The sequence below is a fragment of the Gopherus evgoodei genome, chromosome 6 (genome assembly GCF_007399415.2).
Source record: "Gopherus evgoodei ecotype Sinaloan lineage chromosome 6, rGopEvg1_v1.p, whole genome shotgun sequence".
Taxonomy (NCBI): Eukaryota; Metazoa; Chordata; order Testudines; family Testudinidae; genus Gopherus; species Gopherus evgoodei.
Window position 1 is genome coordinate 53,732,221 of NC_044327.1, and position 17,874 is coordinate 53,750,094.

Here is a 17,874-nt window from a genome sequence, read left to right on the forward strand (position 1 = left end):
TGCCATTGTGGTAAAGGGTACTGTCCTCCCTCCCCAAATAGGGGGAAATCAGGAGGTAGATTGAGACTTTAAAGCTCAATCTGCTTCTTGCTCTGCTCCTGGGACAACAGAGCTATGTGATGCCCCATACGTGGCCTTGTAGCAAAGCCACAATTTAGCCCTGTATATAAACATGAATAATTTCAAGAGTTTCTGGAGTCTGGGAATTGCCTAATACCAAAAATACATTTCTGAATATGGGCCTGTTATTATTTTATGATACTGTAAAATGAAGAGGATGGATTAAAACTTTTGAAAATCTTTCTGAACTAAGACCCCTAGTAGCAGCCTCAAACCATCACAGGTCAAGAGAATGCTGCAGAGAATGGTTAATACTACATTAAAAAAAGTTTGTGGCATTCAGTATACATATAGGGTGACCAGAGAACAAGTGTGAAAAATTGGGACAGGATGGAGGTTAAATATGCGCCTATATATGACAAAGTCCCGAATATTGGGAGCATCCCTATAAAATCGGAACATCTGGTTAACTTATATACATACCATAGCAGCAGGGCTAAAAATAATCACAAATAGCCTAAATCTGCTGAATACTCACAAAAGGCAGTTTGTTATCATTTTACACCATCTTCTGAGGCATTAATTAAGGTTCAAAAGGGACGGTAAAAACATGTTCACAATTCCAATATCACCCAAACTAAAGTAACGTAAAACTTTAAATAAAGGGACAAAATATTATTCACTTCTCACCTTTATTAATTATCTTTATTAATCCTAAAAAGCTAAGATTTCCTCTGAATTGTTTCTTCCTATTTTTGGGATAGACTCTCATTCTTACTCATGTTGAGTAGTACTTTGCTCTATGACTAGCCACACTGAAATAATTTTTTATTAAGTCAATAAGAGCTGCCATCAGATGACTTCTTTTCTTCTGTGCACAGGCTATATGTAATGCCATCAGTTGCAGAATCTGGAGTTGATACAGCCCAGAGAAATGACCCTTGCATTAGGGAATTGCTGCACATAGTACATCTTTTTTATTTTACTTAAGTAAATGAAGAGTTACGGATACAGTTGAACATGTTTGAAAAACACAAAAAAACCCACTTAATTCTCTGAATCTGTACTAGCATGTGGTTCACAATGACAGTCTTTCTGCACAAACTCAGCCCTGCTGTTCCTGTCTTAGGTGGTGAGAAGAGGTGACTCAAGAATAGCAAAACTAGTATTTTAGTATACTCACACGCACAAAAAAAGTGTTGCCTGGGAGATGGAAGAGAAAATAATTTTAAAAGACTGCCTATCAGATTCTCCAGTTTTGGAGAAGTGCCTTAAAAATTAGGGGGGCTGACCAATAACAAAAATAGTTTAATAGGAACAATCATTATATTGTCCAGCATATGGGAGTAGGAATCAAGAAGGGAATTGCAGGTTCACAAGTTCGGGGGGGAGGGGTGTCAGAACAAAACAAAAAAACCTCCATCCTTGATCAAGACAAACTTGGATGCCTTAAATATTTGTTTTAGGCACCGAAGGCTATCTAGGCTCTTAAATCTAAAAACTGGACCTGCACCTTTTTACACAGGACATAATAGATCCACAAAATATGCACAGCATTCTTAGTAAGAAAAGAATATCAACATCAGTTTATTAAAAAAAAATAAAAAAATCTTAGAGCCAGCACAGAATTTAGACACTAAAAATATAAGGCATAGGGCAGCAACAGTTAAAGGATATTAACTTTACTATGTTACACACAGTACAAGGTTTTTGTATGAAAAATTAAGTCACATGGCAACAGCTCTAATTTCTTTCCACAGTCTATCTGTTCGTTTACGTGACACATTCTTCTACAGAATGTGAAACTGTTGATATGTTATTAACTACACTGGGTCATCTTGACAAAAAACTTCTGCAAGGAGAAATGTGTGCAAGGAACAGCAGATTCAGAGGAAGTCACAAGTATAAATGCTCCTAATGGTACATACTGACATGTAAGAACCAGGACAGTTCAACTATCCTGGTTCTTACATGAAAGCCAGACTGGCAAGGTAGGCGGTTGTGAAACACCAAGGAAAGAGGAGGAACCTTCTGTATTTCACTGTTAAACACTAAGGCACAAATCAAAATTTGGAGCTTATCCTATATAATATTTTAAACTATGATAGAGTTTTCATACAAAAAACTTGTTTCAAATGTGGTTCACTTCATCCCCAAATACTATGCGGAGCTACCAGCTCTTGCTGGTCCACTTCAGCTTTTCTGAAGGCAACTGTGTCTCTTTGTGACTGACACTAAGATTTAGTTCTGGAAATACATTCTCAGTGACAGAGCATTACTGACCATGACTGACTACAAGAGATCAGAAAACATTTGAGAATTCTTTTTTAAATGGTGCCGATTAGCTGAAGCTTCAAATCAGTTTTTCTTTCAAACAAAGTTTTAGGCAAATAACCTGATCTTCTCCTAGCAAGCCCTTAAATTAAATCTAACAAAAAGAAAAAAAAAAAAAAGCCAAGCCCTTTTTCAGTGTGCTGACAATTGTAGAATATACATTACTTTATATATGATTTACAGACACATACTTACATACATACATTTCATTCCTCCAACAGAAGACTCGGCACAATCCTTGCACATTTTTTCAAGATATCTGGTTTTAACACCTATTTCACTAATAACCCAATAAAAATGTACAATGTTAGTACCATTGTCTTTAACTGATCTTCAGAGTTCACCATTTTATTCACAAACAGGTACAAGAGAAATATCCAATGATTTCCCTGCATTTACATAAATATGCAGAATATTATTTACCTTAATATTTTGACACTGCACCAGAGAGAGTAAGACACAAGATAGGTCATTTAAATAAATAAGTAAAGCAGCCTATTAACTGTTAATACAATATGTAGAAGTGTCAAACGAAGTCAGGACCAGTAGAAACCTGCAATAAACTGGCAAACTGTCCCTTCTAACAAAGGATGCCTTTATCAAACTGATTTGACAGGCCATTAATGAGCTATGTAATATAGAAACCTCTGAAATATCTGAGATCGATGGCTTGATAAGTAATTCTATGCTACAGCCTATACAAAAGCTAAATAGGTCAAAAAAGTTTCAATGACTAAAGGGCATTGAATGTTCGTGTTTTGGCCACATTGGGTAAGAACTTGCACTTGCTTATGCTAGTGCAAGTGCAGAATCTGGCACACTAGTTTTAGAATACCCTGAACTATCAAAATTTTATGTTTATTTGCTATATGGGCTGGGGTTGGTTTATGCTAGTTTTGCTAATTATTTCTATTGTATCACTGTATATATTAATTATGTTTAAGGCTATGTTTTAGTCATGGGTATTTTAAATAAAAAAGTCATGGACAGGTCATGGGCCATGAATTTTTACTAAAAATACCTGTGACTAAAACTTGGGTTGGGGGGAGGGTTGGCAGGACTGGCAGGCTCCTTACCTGGTTCCATGCCTCCCCTCCCGCCCCTTCGAGAAGTAGCAGTTTGGGTGTGGAAGGGGCCAGGGGATTGGGGCATGCGACAGGATGAGGCAGGCTCTGGGTGGCCCTTACCTGGGGGGCTCCCAGGAAATGGTGACATCCTCCTCGCTCAGCTGCTAGGTGTTCCAGCCAATGGGAGCTTCAGGGGAGGTGTCGTCTGCATAACAGATGAGCGAGGGGGATGTTGCTGCTCCTAGGGAGCCCCCCATGTAAGCACTGCCCACAGCCCACCTCACCCTGTCCCGTGCCCCAATCCCCTGCCCACACCCAAATTCTGCTGCTGAGGGTAGGGGGGCTACGGGGGCCTGAGACTGTCTGAGCAGCAGCCAGTGCACCTGGTGCAGAAGCTGTGTGAGCTGCCCCAGAACCAGGTGCATTGGCCGCTGCAGAAGTCACGGAGCTCACAGAACCCATGACCTCCATGACAAACTCACAGCCTTAATTATGTTAAATATGTGCCCAAGGCTGTAGGGATAGGTGCCTTTTGCACAAATAGGGAGAAGAAACCCCAAAATGACAAAATATTTTTCAGTCTTAACCACAGAAATCTCTTCCATTAGAAATACAACTAGTCGCTGAAAGCATTTGTCAGCAGTGGGTCCCTTCTAGTGGCCATATCCATAGTTTCTATCACACTTTGCTAGTGTACTGGGTAAACAGTGCTACACAATCAGATCAGATTGATTTAAATTATGGATTTAAATCACTTATTTTAATCATTATTTAAATTAGCACGCAGGAAACCTTAATTTATCTCATTGATTTTAATCTTGTTTTTGAATCTGTACTTTAATTATTTTCCTAAAGAAAGGTTGATTCTCATTAGTTGATAATCATTAAAACATGTTGATTTGCAAATATATACAGCCTTTACACTAGATATGATGCTTCTTTTTGCTAACCAGGTGCATACATTATAACTATACACTTTATAAATGCAATGTTACAGCTTAAATATTTATTCAGTCTTAATTTTTCCATTCTTATTTTAGAAAATGGTGAGTGTTGCATTTATTTACTACATGCTTAACTTTTTACTTGTGATTTGCGTCAATCTCTTTCAATGGAAATTCAAATTAAAAATGCACAAAAGAGCATTTGTAAATGTTATTCATTAAATAAAGAAAGCTTAAGTGTGTTGAATACATAAGAAAGAAGTTCTTCAAAAAGTTTATCAAAAATGTTTTACATTTAAAACTGGTTTAATAAGCAAAGAACATTATCCATAGCTAGTGAACTGAATTGACTGTTTCAAGATTTTAGAACCAGTAGATCTCATCCTCTCACACTTATTTTTTTTAAATTCATAGATTGGAAGAGGAAAACAAATTTTCTTGCTTTTTCAAATTCCAACTTTGTTTCTTAACTTTGAATGAACTATTAATTGAACTTAATTAGTTGAAAAAACCAAGATGAAGAAAATATGCTCTCTGCACCTGCAAAAGAAGCTACTGCTATCAAAAGCTGGTTGAGCACATTTTTAAATTTTAGTTCCAGGTGCTTAGCCAGTGATTTCCACCAGTTCAGTGGCCTGACATTCTTTAAAACTCGGCAGCAAATGTGTAACGATTAGCATATTTTTTATTTAAATGACAAAGTCTAAATGTATATAATCGAACATAAGTTGTCAATTTCAAACAAAGTTAAATGTGTTTATTTTAAAAAAGGAAGCTATTTTTTTTAATTTAAAAAACATCAATTTTTATCTAGCCTGCAGTACAGTGTATCCATTTAATATCAATCATGGACAGAAAGAGAGGGGTTATAAGCTGAAAGTTCTACTTCAGTTAGACTTCTAAACAGCTAGCAGTGGCAGTGCTTTAAAGGGGCTCTAGCATTTTTTTTTCTGCAACTCACAACATTGTTAATATAGTGTTCTGGAGTATACTACAGAAAGAAGCAGAATTATAGACGGGTGATGTTAAAAAGATTAGATAAAGGCAGGTTTATTTCTTGTACTATATAAAGATTTTGCTACGAAGTTAAATTGTCTCTAAAGAGATAGAATACATGTGTACTTTGCATCTCTTGGCTTTCCTCTTCACTTCAGAGGGCTTTACTGCCATCTTGGGGCCCAAAACTAGGGAGCAAAGGATGGAGAATAGAGGCATTTTTTGGTGCTAGGCAACCCTGAAAAACCTAAAAAGTGGTAGAAGGCCTAAAATGAAAGTTTTTCAGGCAAAATGAATTATTTAAAGTAGGGCTGTCAAAGGATTAAAAAAATTAACCGTGATTAATTGTGCTGTTAAACAATAGAATACCATTTATTTTAAATATTTTTGGATGTTTACTACATTTTCAAATATATTAATTTCAATTACAACACAGAATACAAAGTATATAGTCCTCAGTTTATATTTATTTTAGATTACAAATATTTGCACTGTAAAAATAAATTATTTTTCAATTCACATCATACAAGTACTGTAGTGCAATCTCTTTGTTATGAAATTTGAACTTACAAATGTAGATTATGTACAAAAAACTGCATTCAAAAATAAAACAATGTAAAACTTTATAGCCTACAAGTCCAATCAGTCCTACTTCTTGGCCAGCCAATCACTCAGACAAATAAGATTGGTTACAATTTGCAGGAGATAATGCTACCCATTTCTTGTTTACAATGTCACATGAAAGTGAAAACAGGCATTCACATGGCACTGTTGTAGCTGGCATTGCAAGACACTTACATGTACCAGATGTGCTAAAGATTCATATGTCCTTTCATGGTTCAACCACCATTCCAGAGGACATGCTTCCATGCTGATGATGGGTTCTACTTGATAACACTCCAAAGCAGTGCAGACCAACCCATGTTCATTTCCATCATCTGAGTCAGATGCCACCAACAGGATGTTGATTTTCTTTTTTGGTGGTTTGGGTTCTGTAGTTTCCGCATCAGAGAGTGTTGCTCTTTTAAGACTTCTGAAAGCATGCTCCACACCTCGTCCTTCTCAGATTTTGGGCAGCAGTTCAGATTCTTAAACTTTTGATCAAATGCTGTAGCTATCTTTAGAAATCTCACCTTCTTTGTGTTTTGTCAAATCTGCTGTGAAAGTGTTCTTAAAACAAACATGTGCTGGGTCATCATCCGAGACTGCTATAATACGAAATATATACAGAATGTGGGTAAAATAGAGCAGGAGACGTACAATTCTCTCCGCAAGGAGTACAGTCACAAATTTAATTGATGCATTTTTTTTTTAAATGAGAATCATCAGCATGGAGGCATATCCTCTGGAATGGTGTAGAAGCATGAAGGGGCATATGAATGTTTAGCATATCTGGCACGTTAATACCTTGCAAAGACAGCTACAAAAGTGCCATGCAAACTCCTGTTCTCACTTTCAGGTGACATTGTAAATAAGAAGCAGGCAGCAGTACCTCCCATCAATGTAAACCAGGGGTTCTCAGACTTTTGTACGGCTGACTCTGAGTGCGACCCCCCTTATACATTAAAAATACTTTTTATATATTTAACACCATTATAAATGCTGAAGGCAAAGCAGGGTTTGGGTTGGAGGCTGACAGTTCATGACCCCCATGTAATAGCTTTGCGACCCCATGAGGGGTCCTGACCCCCAGTTTGAGAACCCCTGATGTAAACAAACTTGTTTGTCTTAGTGATTGGCAGAGTAAGAAGTAGGCTCTAAAGTTTTACACAGTTTTGGTTTTGAGTGCAGTTATGTAACCAAAAAAAAACCAATATCTGCATTTGTAAGTTACACTTTCATGATAGAGGTTGCACTTCAGTACTTGTATGAGGTGAACTGAAAAATATTATTTCGTTTATCATTTTTACAGTGCATATATTTTTAATAAAAAATAATATAAAGTGAGTATTGTGCACTTTATTCAGTATAGAAAATGTAGAAAAACATCAAAAATATTTAATATATTTCAATTGGTATTCTATTGTCTAACAGTGTGATTATTTTTTTTTAATCACAATTAATTTTTTGTGAGTTAATCACGTGGATTAACTGTGATTAATTGACAGCCCTAATTTAAAGTGTTTTTTAATGCTCTGTAGTCCCGGACAGGAGGAAGCCTGGAGACCACCTGTTGAAGCAGGCTGGAAGAATAAACTAGGATTTTCCCAGAAGTGGGAGTCAAACTTTCTTGTGAACAGCAGACTCATCCTGCTTCCTGGACCTGGAGGGCAGAGGAAAACTCATCACTGAAAGGGCAAGCCGAGATATGCTGGAGAACATATGCACATACTTTCTATACCTTTTGTATCTTTCCTCTGATGGAGCTAAAAATCTCAAAAACTATGCAGTTAGTATTTATGTGGCATCCAAAATTTCCTAGATGTTTTATAGACGAAGAAGGAAGCCACAGAATTCATGGGGAAAAGACTTCATATTTAAGAGACATGATACATTCCAAGCATGGAATGGAATATAAGCAACGTAACTGAATAAAGAGAAGTATGTGTCTATGTTGCTTCCACAATTTTTTTTTCAGAACATCAATTTTTGTCAACAGCTTCTCTGTGAGAAGACTAATCTTTACAAGCCTTTTGGAAGAAACATGTTTTAGTGATGGACTTGAACGAACAGTGAATCAGGTTAGGGAATGGTTTCAAGGTGTGGTGGTTGGCACAGTAGAAGTCATAAAATAGAGACAAGACTGGGAAAAGGACATGAAAGTTGTGGCTTAGCCTGAGTTATGAGGACAATGCTTACATATTTCCTACTTTGGAAGGAACAAATCATTAAATGCGGATATCTTTTATGCTAAATCTAACATATTCCATATTTGTTCATTTGCATGATTCTTTTAAAAAATATTATGCAAGCTGAACAGTAACTGAGCCTGAAATCTTTTGGATTAGACTGATAAGGTGCTGCCTGAAGCTGGATATATCAACGTAAGCAATTTATCTTTTTTGAGGCTTCGATTTATTACTCAGAGTCCTTGTACTAGATGCTGCTGGTGTAATTAGATGTATAAATGTGCAACTGCATTACACATTAATACGCAGGATACATGAAAAAATCTTCTGCAATTCATTTATTCTCATGGGCAGAGGGTTCAGTAAGCAAACAACTAAGAATGATTCATTTTAATATACAAGATCAGTCTTCTATAATTTTACTATTTTATAAAATAATCAAATAAATATGAAACACATTACTCCAAATCTACCAAAAATATTATTTTACAATAAGTCTGTAGCCAGCGTGCCTAATCAGCAATAGTCTTAATGTGTAAATATAACAATAGGGCACATGGCCAGAAAAATCTCTTGCATGTTAGATCACTGCAATTCAGAAGCCAAGGGAACTTGTTCACCTACCCCTAGTCAATTTCTAAGAACCAAATTTTAACCACCACCGAACAGCATGTGCATTACAACATAATTCAAAATACAAAAACGCTACTGTGCTAACTCAGAGTTATACATATTGGATTAGAATTTAGCACTACATTTGATATGATGGTTGAGGGCAGCGCAACTGATGTATTCCAGTTGTCTCATGGTACATGAGAACTTCACAGTGAGTTGATCACTAAGGGTATATTTACACTGCAACATAAGCCCAGGCTCAGACTAGGGCTTGAGCCCAAACCCATCTTCTAGCTACACACAAATCTCTCAGACTCAGGCTTGGCCCTAGAGTTGTAGAACCCTTTGGGTACTGAGGATCCAAACCAGGATTCAAGCCCCTATTGTTTTGCAGTGAAGATGCAGCCTCTTCCCCCCCACTCCCCTGCCATTTGAGGCCCTGGGAGTCCAACAAAAGTATCCCACAATCCCATGGGCCAACTACCTTTGTCCTCTCTATCCCAAGAATCCTCAAATCAAGGCCAATGAAAAGAAAAGCATTCCTCCTTGGTGTACTGCAGCAGCTCAGTGAATCAGCACTAACTCTTCCATTGTCTTCTGACCACGGAAATGCAAACACACCATCAGCAGCCTTGTGTTTGCAATGGAGACTTAACATGACAAGACTTTGCAGCACGCTACTTCACAGTCACTGGAGCACAGCCAGATTTTGGTGATCATCTGGTGTGAAGCCAGCAGAACAGTGGACTTCCATCAGAGTAACAGGAATGACCAGGCATGCCAGCAAATAGTCAAGAAGCTGGCAACGCTTCAAATATACCAGACTGGTGACCAGTGCAGAGACCTAATTAAGCGTCTCAAGATTGAGTATAGGAAAATCAGGAAGCAGAACCACATCTCAGGCAACTTGCTGACATTTGCTCATTTTAGGAGTAGTTCTGGGCACTGCGCTGTTCAGCTGGGATGTGCCCCACTGGCCCCAGAACCCAGCATGGGGAGTGATGGGAGCTAGCAGCAGGCGCAGACTGAAGCCAATGAAAAGACTCAGTTGCTGAAACCCATCCCACAGGAGGCTCTGCTGCAGGAGCAGCATATCCTGGGGCCTAGTTCTGTCATCTTTACATTGAACAGTACCCTCACTCTGCAAGTACTTCCATGGATTCCACGAGGGCTGCTTGCAGAATGAGTTACTACTCAACCATGAGTAACGGTGACATATTCAGGTTCTTAATGTGCGTTGGGCTCTAGTGAGACAAAACAGTTTTATGTGCACTGAGAATCATTCCCAGTTTCTGAAGAAATTATTTTTAAGAAGTTTAGAAAAGCCATTATATCTACCTGTCCAGAATGGAAAAGAGATTGATTTAGATTGGATAATTTTTTTGGTATAATGTTAATTATTTACTTACATTCTGCAACTTGAAATTTCAGTCCCAGTTAGACAGAAGAGGATCACAGACAGAAACTGAATCTAAGAGTTCTAAGTTTATTACTAACTACAACAATACTATCAGCTCACATGCACTCACACAAACTACTTCTCAGTCACACGCAAAATCCTTTGCAACAACTCTTATTGTACTCATGTGTGCCAGCCAAGTCCTACAACTCTTGAAATGCAGCACTTCAGGAGCAAGAGAAATGCTTTACAGGGTGCTGCTGGTATCTTGGTTGCGAGAGGGAGGAAGAAGGAGCGCAAGTTACTGAGCAAATCCACATCAGAGCCAGGAGTGGGTGAAGGCTCGCAGCCCCTATTCGGCTTTGAACTATAACCTCCGCGCTTTATTGGGGATTAAGAGCTGTAGTACTAATGTATTATATTACCTGTAACACATTACATTTTGCACTCCCATGCATTAACTTTATTGTAGCATAAAATTGTAATCAGGGTTTAGAAAAGCAGCTATCTACAGCTCTTAAAAACCAATTTTTGGTTTCTACTCTTATTTATAGAATTAAAAAAATGCTAAGAATCGGCACACTACATGGAATTGTGCTCTATAGCCTAAAGGTGTATTAATTCTCTTAATTTCTGAATGCCATCACAACTCACATTAATCCTATTAAAACATTTTATCTCCAAACTATGCAAGTCATTAAGATACTGACAGAGCAAGTCTTGAGAGATTGCAAGGTATTCATTCCACATTAGAGGAATTTTAACTCCCCATGTTGGTATCTGAGTACGAACTCCTCCCTCAACTCTGTTTCATTAAAAAGGACAGTAAGTTACATTTATACTGTGCACCAAGGAGGTTTAAACTGTTAGGTTTACTGATACTTCCATTACTACTTCAGGATTCTTTTTGCTTTCTTTTTGCAATTCCTGACAGCCTCAGAAAAGCTTTTCAGTGCTTTTGACTTTCCTTAAGTCAATACAAAACCAAATTCTCTGTGTTGCTGTGAGCTGCACTACTTTGCGATTCTATTATTACTTTTAATTCAAACATACTCTCCCATGTTCACTGTACTGTCTCCCACTACTTGGACTGATTTGGCTGCACCGCTCAACAGGATTGATCTTCCCAAGTGTAGTTGTGAAGACATCTCCAGAACTGCTAATCAAATTCCTGGCCTATTTTACCTGCATGATAGGTAGGCTTTCTCCCAGAAGCACAACAGTATTGGATCCAGTACCTGGTGGCAGAGGTCCTAAATCTATTTCCTGAGTCTCAATATGAAAAAAAATAAATCACTTCTCTACTGTTCCAGCATTTAATGAATTTGTGTGATACATCTATGTACCCTGTCTTTTCCTGATTAGTAGTATTAGTTTATTTTATCTTCCGGGCATGACGCTTTGAAGTGCTTCTGTCTTGTATTCCTTCATGCTTTACTGAGCCATTATCACATCTATTCCTCCTTCCAGCAAACTGAAATGATTGTGGTGCAAGTCAAGTTAACTGATTGTAATACACATTCTCTCAAAATTGCCTCAAAAAATTCTAAAGAGTGACAACTAAACACTGGGTGAAATCCTGCCCTTACAACTGAAGTCAATGGCAAAAAAATGGGAGTTTTGCCATTGACTTCAATGGGGTAAGGATTGGAATTCACACTTGATTTCTAAATATAAATATTCTCTTCCCTCAACCTCATCTAACCCCATCTTCAACTTAGCCTAAAATAGCAACAAAACAAGCTGAAGTTGGATTTTTATATTTCCAATTTTTCATCCATTTTTGGGATCTACATTAGGGCCATTTGTTGTGTTGCTCTCTCTACCCCCTTCTTCCTTAGTATCTTTACAAATCAAAATATCCACATCGGCCTGAAATAGATATGATTATTCCTACAGCACAGCTAAACAGATATGCTAGATGATTTTTTCATTTTCACTGAGCTTAGTCAATAGTATGAATAAAAGAACGAACAATATACTTGATTACATACAGAAACAATGCAGAGATTCATACTTACAGGCTGAGGCTGTTCTGCAATACAGCAGTTGAAACACAACCAGAACTCACTCATTGTTTACAGTCTGAAGTGTGAACACAGAGGATGAGAGCAAGCAGCAAAATTCCAAATCTCTGCTATACAGCCTCCACGTAGAAAGTTTCTTAGCTCAACTACTGTGTAACGGACTGAAAGTGGAAAAGGTTTTTCTTCCGTTGTGAGCTTTTCCCAATGGCAGTTAAGTCATGGGATAATCAGGTTTGTGACAAAGATGTAAAAGAGTCTTCTCTCCAAATGTGTTAGTCCAAGCACCAAAGAAGCATGTATAAATGGTCTCTTGGTCCTTATTTTAAAGGCAATTACCTGAAAGAGAAAAAAGTGTGCTACGTCAGCAAGAAAGAAAATAGGTCTTTTTAAGATGACAGATTTCAGAATATATACCCAATAGGCCCTAACAAATATTTAAACCATGAATCATATATGGACCCAAAAGATGCACACTTATTTCAATCACATTTTTGTTTCTATAGAGATGCTACTAAAAATTGTGTAAGGCAGAGTCTCAAGTAATACAAGGATTCCATGATTTCTTGTAATAAAGTTACAGATAACGTAACCAGAATCTACATCTAAGGGTATGGCTACACTTAGAGCTGCACAGTGCTGCTGTGGGAGCACTCCTGGGGCAGCGCTTTGAAGTGCGAGTGTGGTTGCGGCGCCAGCACTGGGAGAGAGCTCTCCCAGTGTTGCAGGTACTCAGGGCCGGCCTTAGGATTTATGGTGCCCTAGGCGAGATTATTAAACTGGTGCCCCTGTGCCTGATCTGCTCTTAGCAACACAAACATAAGCTTATAGTATTGGAAAACTTGCCACATTCACATTATTAAAACCAGTTAAACTTAATTAAGCGCACTGTAATGCTGATGGATTAGCACTAAAGAAGCAGCACTACAGAAAAAATTCTGATATGACAGAATGATGCAAATAATATATTTTTTTTAATTTATCAAAATTTTATTGGAAATTTATATGAAGAGGTATTGAAACAAAGATTTGTTTTTAATTAAAAGCAATCTTTCTGGCTTTTTTGGCTGCAAAATCAGTAATAATGTCATCGTATGACAAAGACAAAGTCGTGTCTTGTTCGATCGCAAGAATGCAAGACCAGTAAAGCGTTCCTGACTCATTGTGGAGCGGAGATAGTTTTTAATGAGCTTTAGTTTTGAGAAACTCCGTTCTCCTGATGCTACTGTTACAGGAATTGTCAGTAGAATACGAGTGGCAATGTATACATTAGGATATATGTCAACAAGTTTGCAGGTATGAATAAACTGTACAATGTCCATCACCGATTTTGCATGTGGCAACATTGATGACAGTGTACTCAATTCTACGTACAGTTCAAGTCCATTTAAATCAAAACTATCACCATGCTTCAGGAGGCTCTCTAGATTCTTGCACTTTGTCATTAGTTGCTCTTGTTTTCCTATTTCGTTGAATTTAGTTATGTCATACAAAACTCCAAACTGTTCATGGTGTACTTGCAAGGTATTAAACCTTTCATCAACAGCAGATACTGCTTTATCCATCACAACATTAAAAAATTCAACCTCAAATTTCTTTTCTGGATCGTCAATGGGCATGATCTGCTGTACAGATTCTTCACAAAGAAGTGTCCCTGGCCTTTTTAACTCATATTAACTATGTATTTACTTTATGAAAGTTGGAGAAAACATTGTGAAAATGTAAAACACTGGCTGCCCAACTTCTGGGCTGGCAAAAGTTATACTGACTCACAAGGGAAAAAAAGAGCAGGAGAATCTTAGTACAACATATGGTCACTCTATACCAGGGGTCGGCAACCTTTCAGAAGTGGTGTGCCAAGATTCACTGTAATTTAAGGTTTCTCGTGCCAATAATACATTTTAATGTTTGTAGAAGGTTTCTCTGTATTTCTATATTATATAAATAAACTATTGTTATTATCTGAGGTCTTGGCCACCGGTCCTGCTCAGGCCACTGCCAGCTGAGTAAATGAAACCCCAAACTGGCAGCGGGCTGGTGGCTGGAACCCTAGACAAGGATCCCAGGCCCTGCTCAGCCCACTGCTGGTCTGGGGTTCTGACCACCAACTCCTGCCAGCCAGGATCCCGGCCGCCAACCCACCCTCAGCCCGCTACCAGCCTGGGACTCTGCTCACCCAGGCTGGCAGGAGGCAGAGTGGGGCTGGCGGCTGAGTTCCTGACTGGCAAGGGGCCGGCAGCCATAACCCCGGAGTAGCAGTAGGCTGAGTGCTGCTGGCACCCCAGACTGGCAGCAGACTGAGCCACTCAACCCCCCACCGTCCCTGCTCAGCCCGCCACCAGCCCACTTAGCCCGTTGCCGCCTGAGTGAATGAAACCCCAGGCTGACAGCAGGTTGAGTGGTTCAGCTGGTCTGCTCAGCCCACTGCCAGCCTGGGGTTCCTTGGGGGTCCCCAGGCCAGCAGCAGGTGCTGAGTGGGGCCAATGGCTGGTATTCCAGCTGGCAATAGGGCAGCAGCCGAAACCCCAGAGCAGTGATGGGCTGAGTCGCTCAGCCTGCTGCTGCATACCATCAAAAATCAGCTCACATGCTACCTTTGACACGTGTGCCGTAGGTTGCCGACCCCTGCTTCATACACTAGTAAGGAGATGAGCATATTACAGTTGTTGGAGGGCTCTTATCAGGAGTAACAGGCTATAGAAAGTCAGTCAACATTTTTTGTTTCTCTGATGAAAACTGACCCACTCCCTGTCTCAAACCAAACCTGTCACTAATAATTGTCAACGACTTAATTTTCTGGTTTTGGATAAGATATTGATTTTTTTTTAAAAATATTGAAATTGGATTCAGGATTGTTAGCAAGAATTTTTGGCAAACAAAGTTGTTAAATGACAATCTAAATGGCAACACAGTACTGCTTTCATGCGTGGCTCACCCCCCAGCCTGCTGGTCCAACAGCTGCAGTAGAGGAGGAGATAGGTGGAAAACTGCAGGACCACAAAATCCACCTCTTGGGGTGCAGAGTGGCAACAGTAGCAGCAAACCCTCAGGTCCAATCACACGCCAATGGGCACCGCTGCCAGCCCAACAGACAATGGTGAAGTTAGCACAGCATCTGGGACGGGGCATCCATGGAGCCACAGCAGATCATCCTGCCCTGTGCAGCTCCCCCCGGATGAGATGGATCGCTGGCAGCTGCCAGCCCGGGGGAGAGGCGCTCCCCAGCTAGGATGGCCAGATCCAGATGTCCTGATTTTATAGGGCCAGTCCCGATATTTGGGGCTTTGTCTTATATAGGCACCAATTACCCCACCTAGAGTGACCAGACAGAAAGTGTGTAAAATCAGGACAGGGTTGCGTGGGGGTTGGGGGTTGGGGTAAAAGGAGCCTATATAAGAAAAAGACCCCAAAATTGGGACTGGCCCTATAAAATAGGGATATCTGCTCACTGTACCCCAATCCCCTATCCTGATTTTTCACACATCTGGCTAATCCTAACCCAGCCCTGTGTGACATTCCAATTCTGGCTGCCTGCAGAGGAAGTGAGTTACTTTCACTTTCATTCCTCAGCAGGCAGCCAGCCAGCCTCCCCTCCCCCCCAGCACCTCACTCAACCCAGCCCTGACGGAGGGGAGGGAGGAGGGAGAGAGGGGTGCCACAGAGCCTGCCTTGCCTCGCCTCACCTCAGCTGGGGGGAAAGAGTCACACTCACAGGTGAGCTCCTTTCCCAACCCCTATCCCCTGCCCTTCCCAGAGACCCCAGCAGCCAATCCCATTCCTCAGACTGTGCTTCATTCGGCTCTCTCTAGGACCCAGCAGCCCTGCTTCTACACTGTCTGGGCTGCCTGCAGAGTGGTGCCCCCAGGGAGAGTGAGGCTCTACGCGGCTGCCTATTCTGCCTATGCCTAAGGACGGCCCTGCAGGTACTCCACCTCCCTATGGGGATTAGTTTACAGCGCTGGGAGCCGTGCTCCCAGCGCTGGGGCAGTGTTTACACTGGCGCTTTGCAGCACTGTAACTTGCTGCGCTCAGGGGGTGTTTTTTCACACTCTTGAGCAAGAAAGTTGCAGCGCTGTAAAGCGCCAGTGTAGCCAAGCCCTAAGAATAGTGCCCTGGCTCAAAGAATGCTACACTAGCCATCTTTTTTCTTTTGGCTGCCCATTCTCCCTTTCAAACCCTTCAAACAAACAAAGTTCTGATCAGAGTCAAAGGAGAAAAGGACAAAACTTCCGAGGGAAATCTACCTGTTGTCATCTCCTGCCACCCTCTTTAAAAAAAATAAAATAAAAGCAATATTCAATAAAAGCAATGATTTGTTCCAAGCTAACTCAGATTAGGCCCAATTACTACCAGTTATGGTCCTATAGTGCAAATGTTAATGATGTTGAAACTGGTTGCCCTGAGTTTGTTTTTGTAATGCAGATGGGGACCTTGCTATTCAAGTCACCTTTTTCTAATTCTGAAAAAGGCCTCCTTACCAATAAACTGAAGCTGATAAGGCACAAATTCTGTCAACACAAATACTTTTCTTTCCCTCCCCTCTACCCTGATGCTCCATATATAGTTCCATTCATAATGGGAAAATACATGTGAAATGTGGGACTATCTTCTTAAAACACAAACTCCTAGAGTGGAACAACTGACACATTAAATTCCTGACATTCTTTTGCTAAACTATAGATTGGAATTTTTTGTTGTTGTTTAACCTTTAACCTGAAGTCTCCATCCCCTGCCCCCCAAGTAATTCCCTGGTGATTTTACAGTGGTCATTCCATGCACAATCTGTCTTATCTTTATTTTGTAAAGAAATGGAAAATTTAATTATTACGAAATTATAAAGCTACACAATTATTTTTTAAAAAATTTAAATACTAACTATATAAATGGTTTAATCCATTTATGGACATCCAATACACAAACTGCTGTATATTACTATTTAAACTACTGCATTACCTCGGGGTCTCAAATAAGTTTGGGACTCACTAGGCTAGACACAGTACAAAGAAAAAAAGAGATTCTATCCTGATGAACTGACAGTTTAAATTTATGCACTGCAGTTTTGCAAGAAACTTAGATGTCATGAAATTTGTCTCCAACACAGGTAATTAGATATTTGTGTTCATGTACAGAAATGTCATTCTAAGGAACAGAAACTCTAGTAATAAGCAGTGGTGCAAATAGAAATAATTTCTTGGTAGTACTGCACTCATGGGAGGGACACAAGGAAGTGGGGGGACATGACCTTCCATGTGACTCCTCCCTGCCCCACCCCAACTTAGGGCCCCCATGCTCCCCCGTCCCATCTGACACCCCCCTTTGTATATACAAACATCAACATGCTTAACTACCCATTTCCCCCCCCCCAAATATGTAGTATTTCAGTCTGTTTATATGGAATATGATAGTTAGGTGAGGAGCCATTTCAACATATGTATGATTTATTAAAAGACAAATTTTAAGTAGAACTGTATCCTAAACTGCATTATGGCTGGAGCAGGGCTGCTGGGGGGGAGGAAGAACACAAGTGGGGCAATTTGCCCCAAGCCCCAGGCCCCCTGTGAGAATATAGTATTCTATAGTATTGCAACTTTTTTTTTTTTTATGGAAGGGGCCCCCTGCATCCTCTGGGCAGCCCTGGGCTGGAGC

At 39.9% G+C, this 17,874-nt stretch overlaps 1 protein-coding gene across 3 annotated transcripts in view; it reads right to left on the minus strand.

Annotated features, from left to right (window-relative positions):
• Positions 1–17,874, minus strand: part of CDC42SE2 (CDC42 small effector 2) — a 130,810-nt gene that overhangs the window by 35,505 nt on the left and 77,431 nt on the right. For all 3 annotated transcript variants that reach the window (XM_030567499.1, XM_030567500.1, XM_030567501.1), the window contains one exon: positions 12,226–12,567. In XM_030567499.1, the coding sequence (XP_030423359.1) occupies positions 12,226–12,279 (54 nt within the window). In that variant the 5' untranslated portion in view covers positions 12,280–12,567. The remainder of the gene's footprint in view (positions 1–12,225; positions 12,568–17,874) is intronic.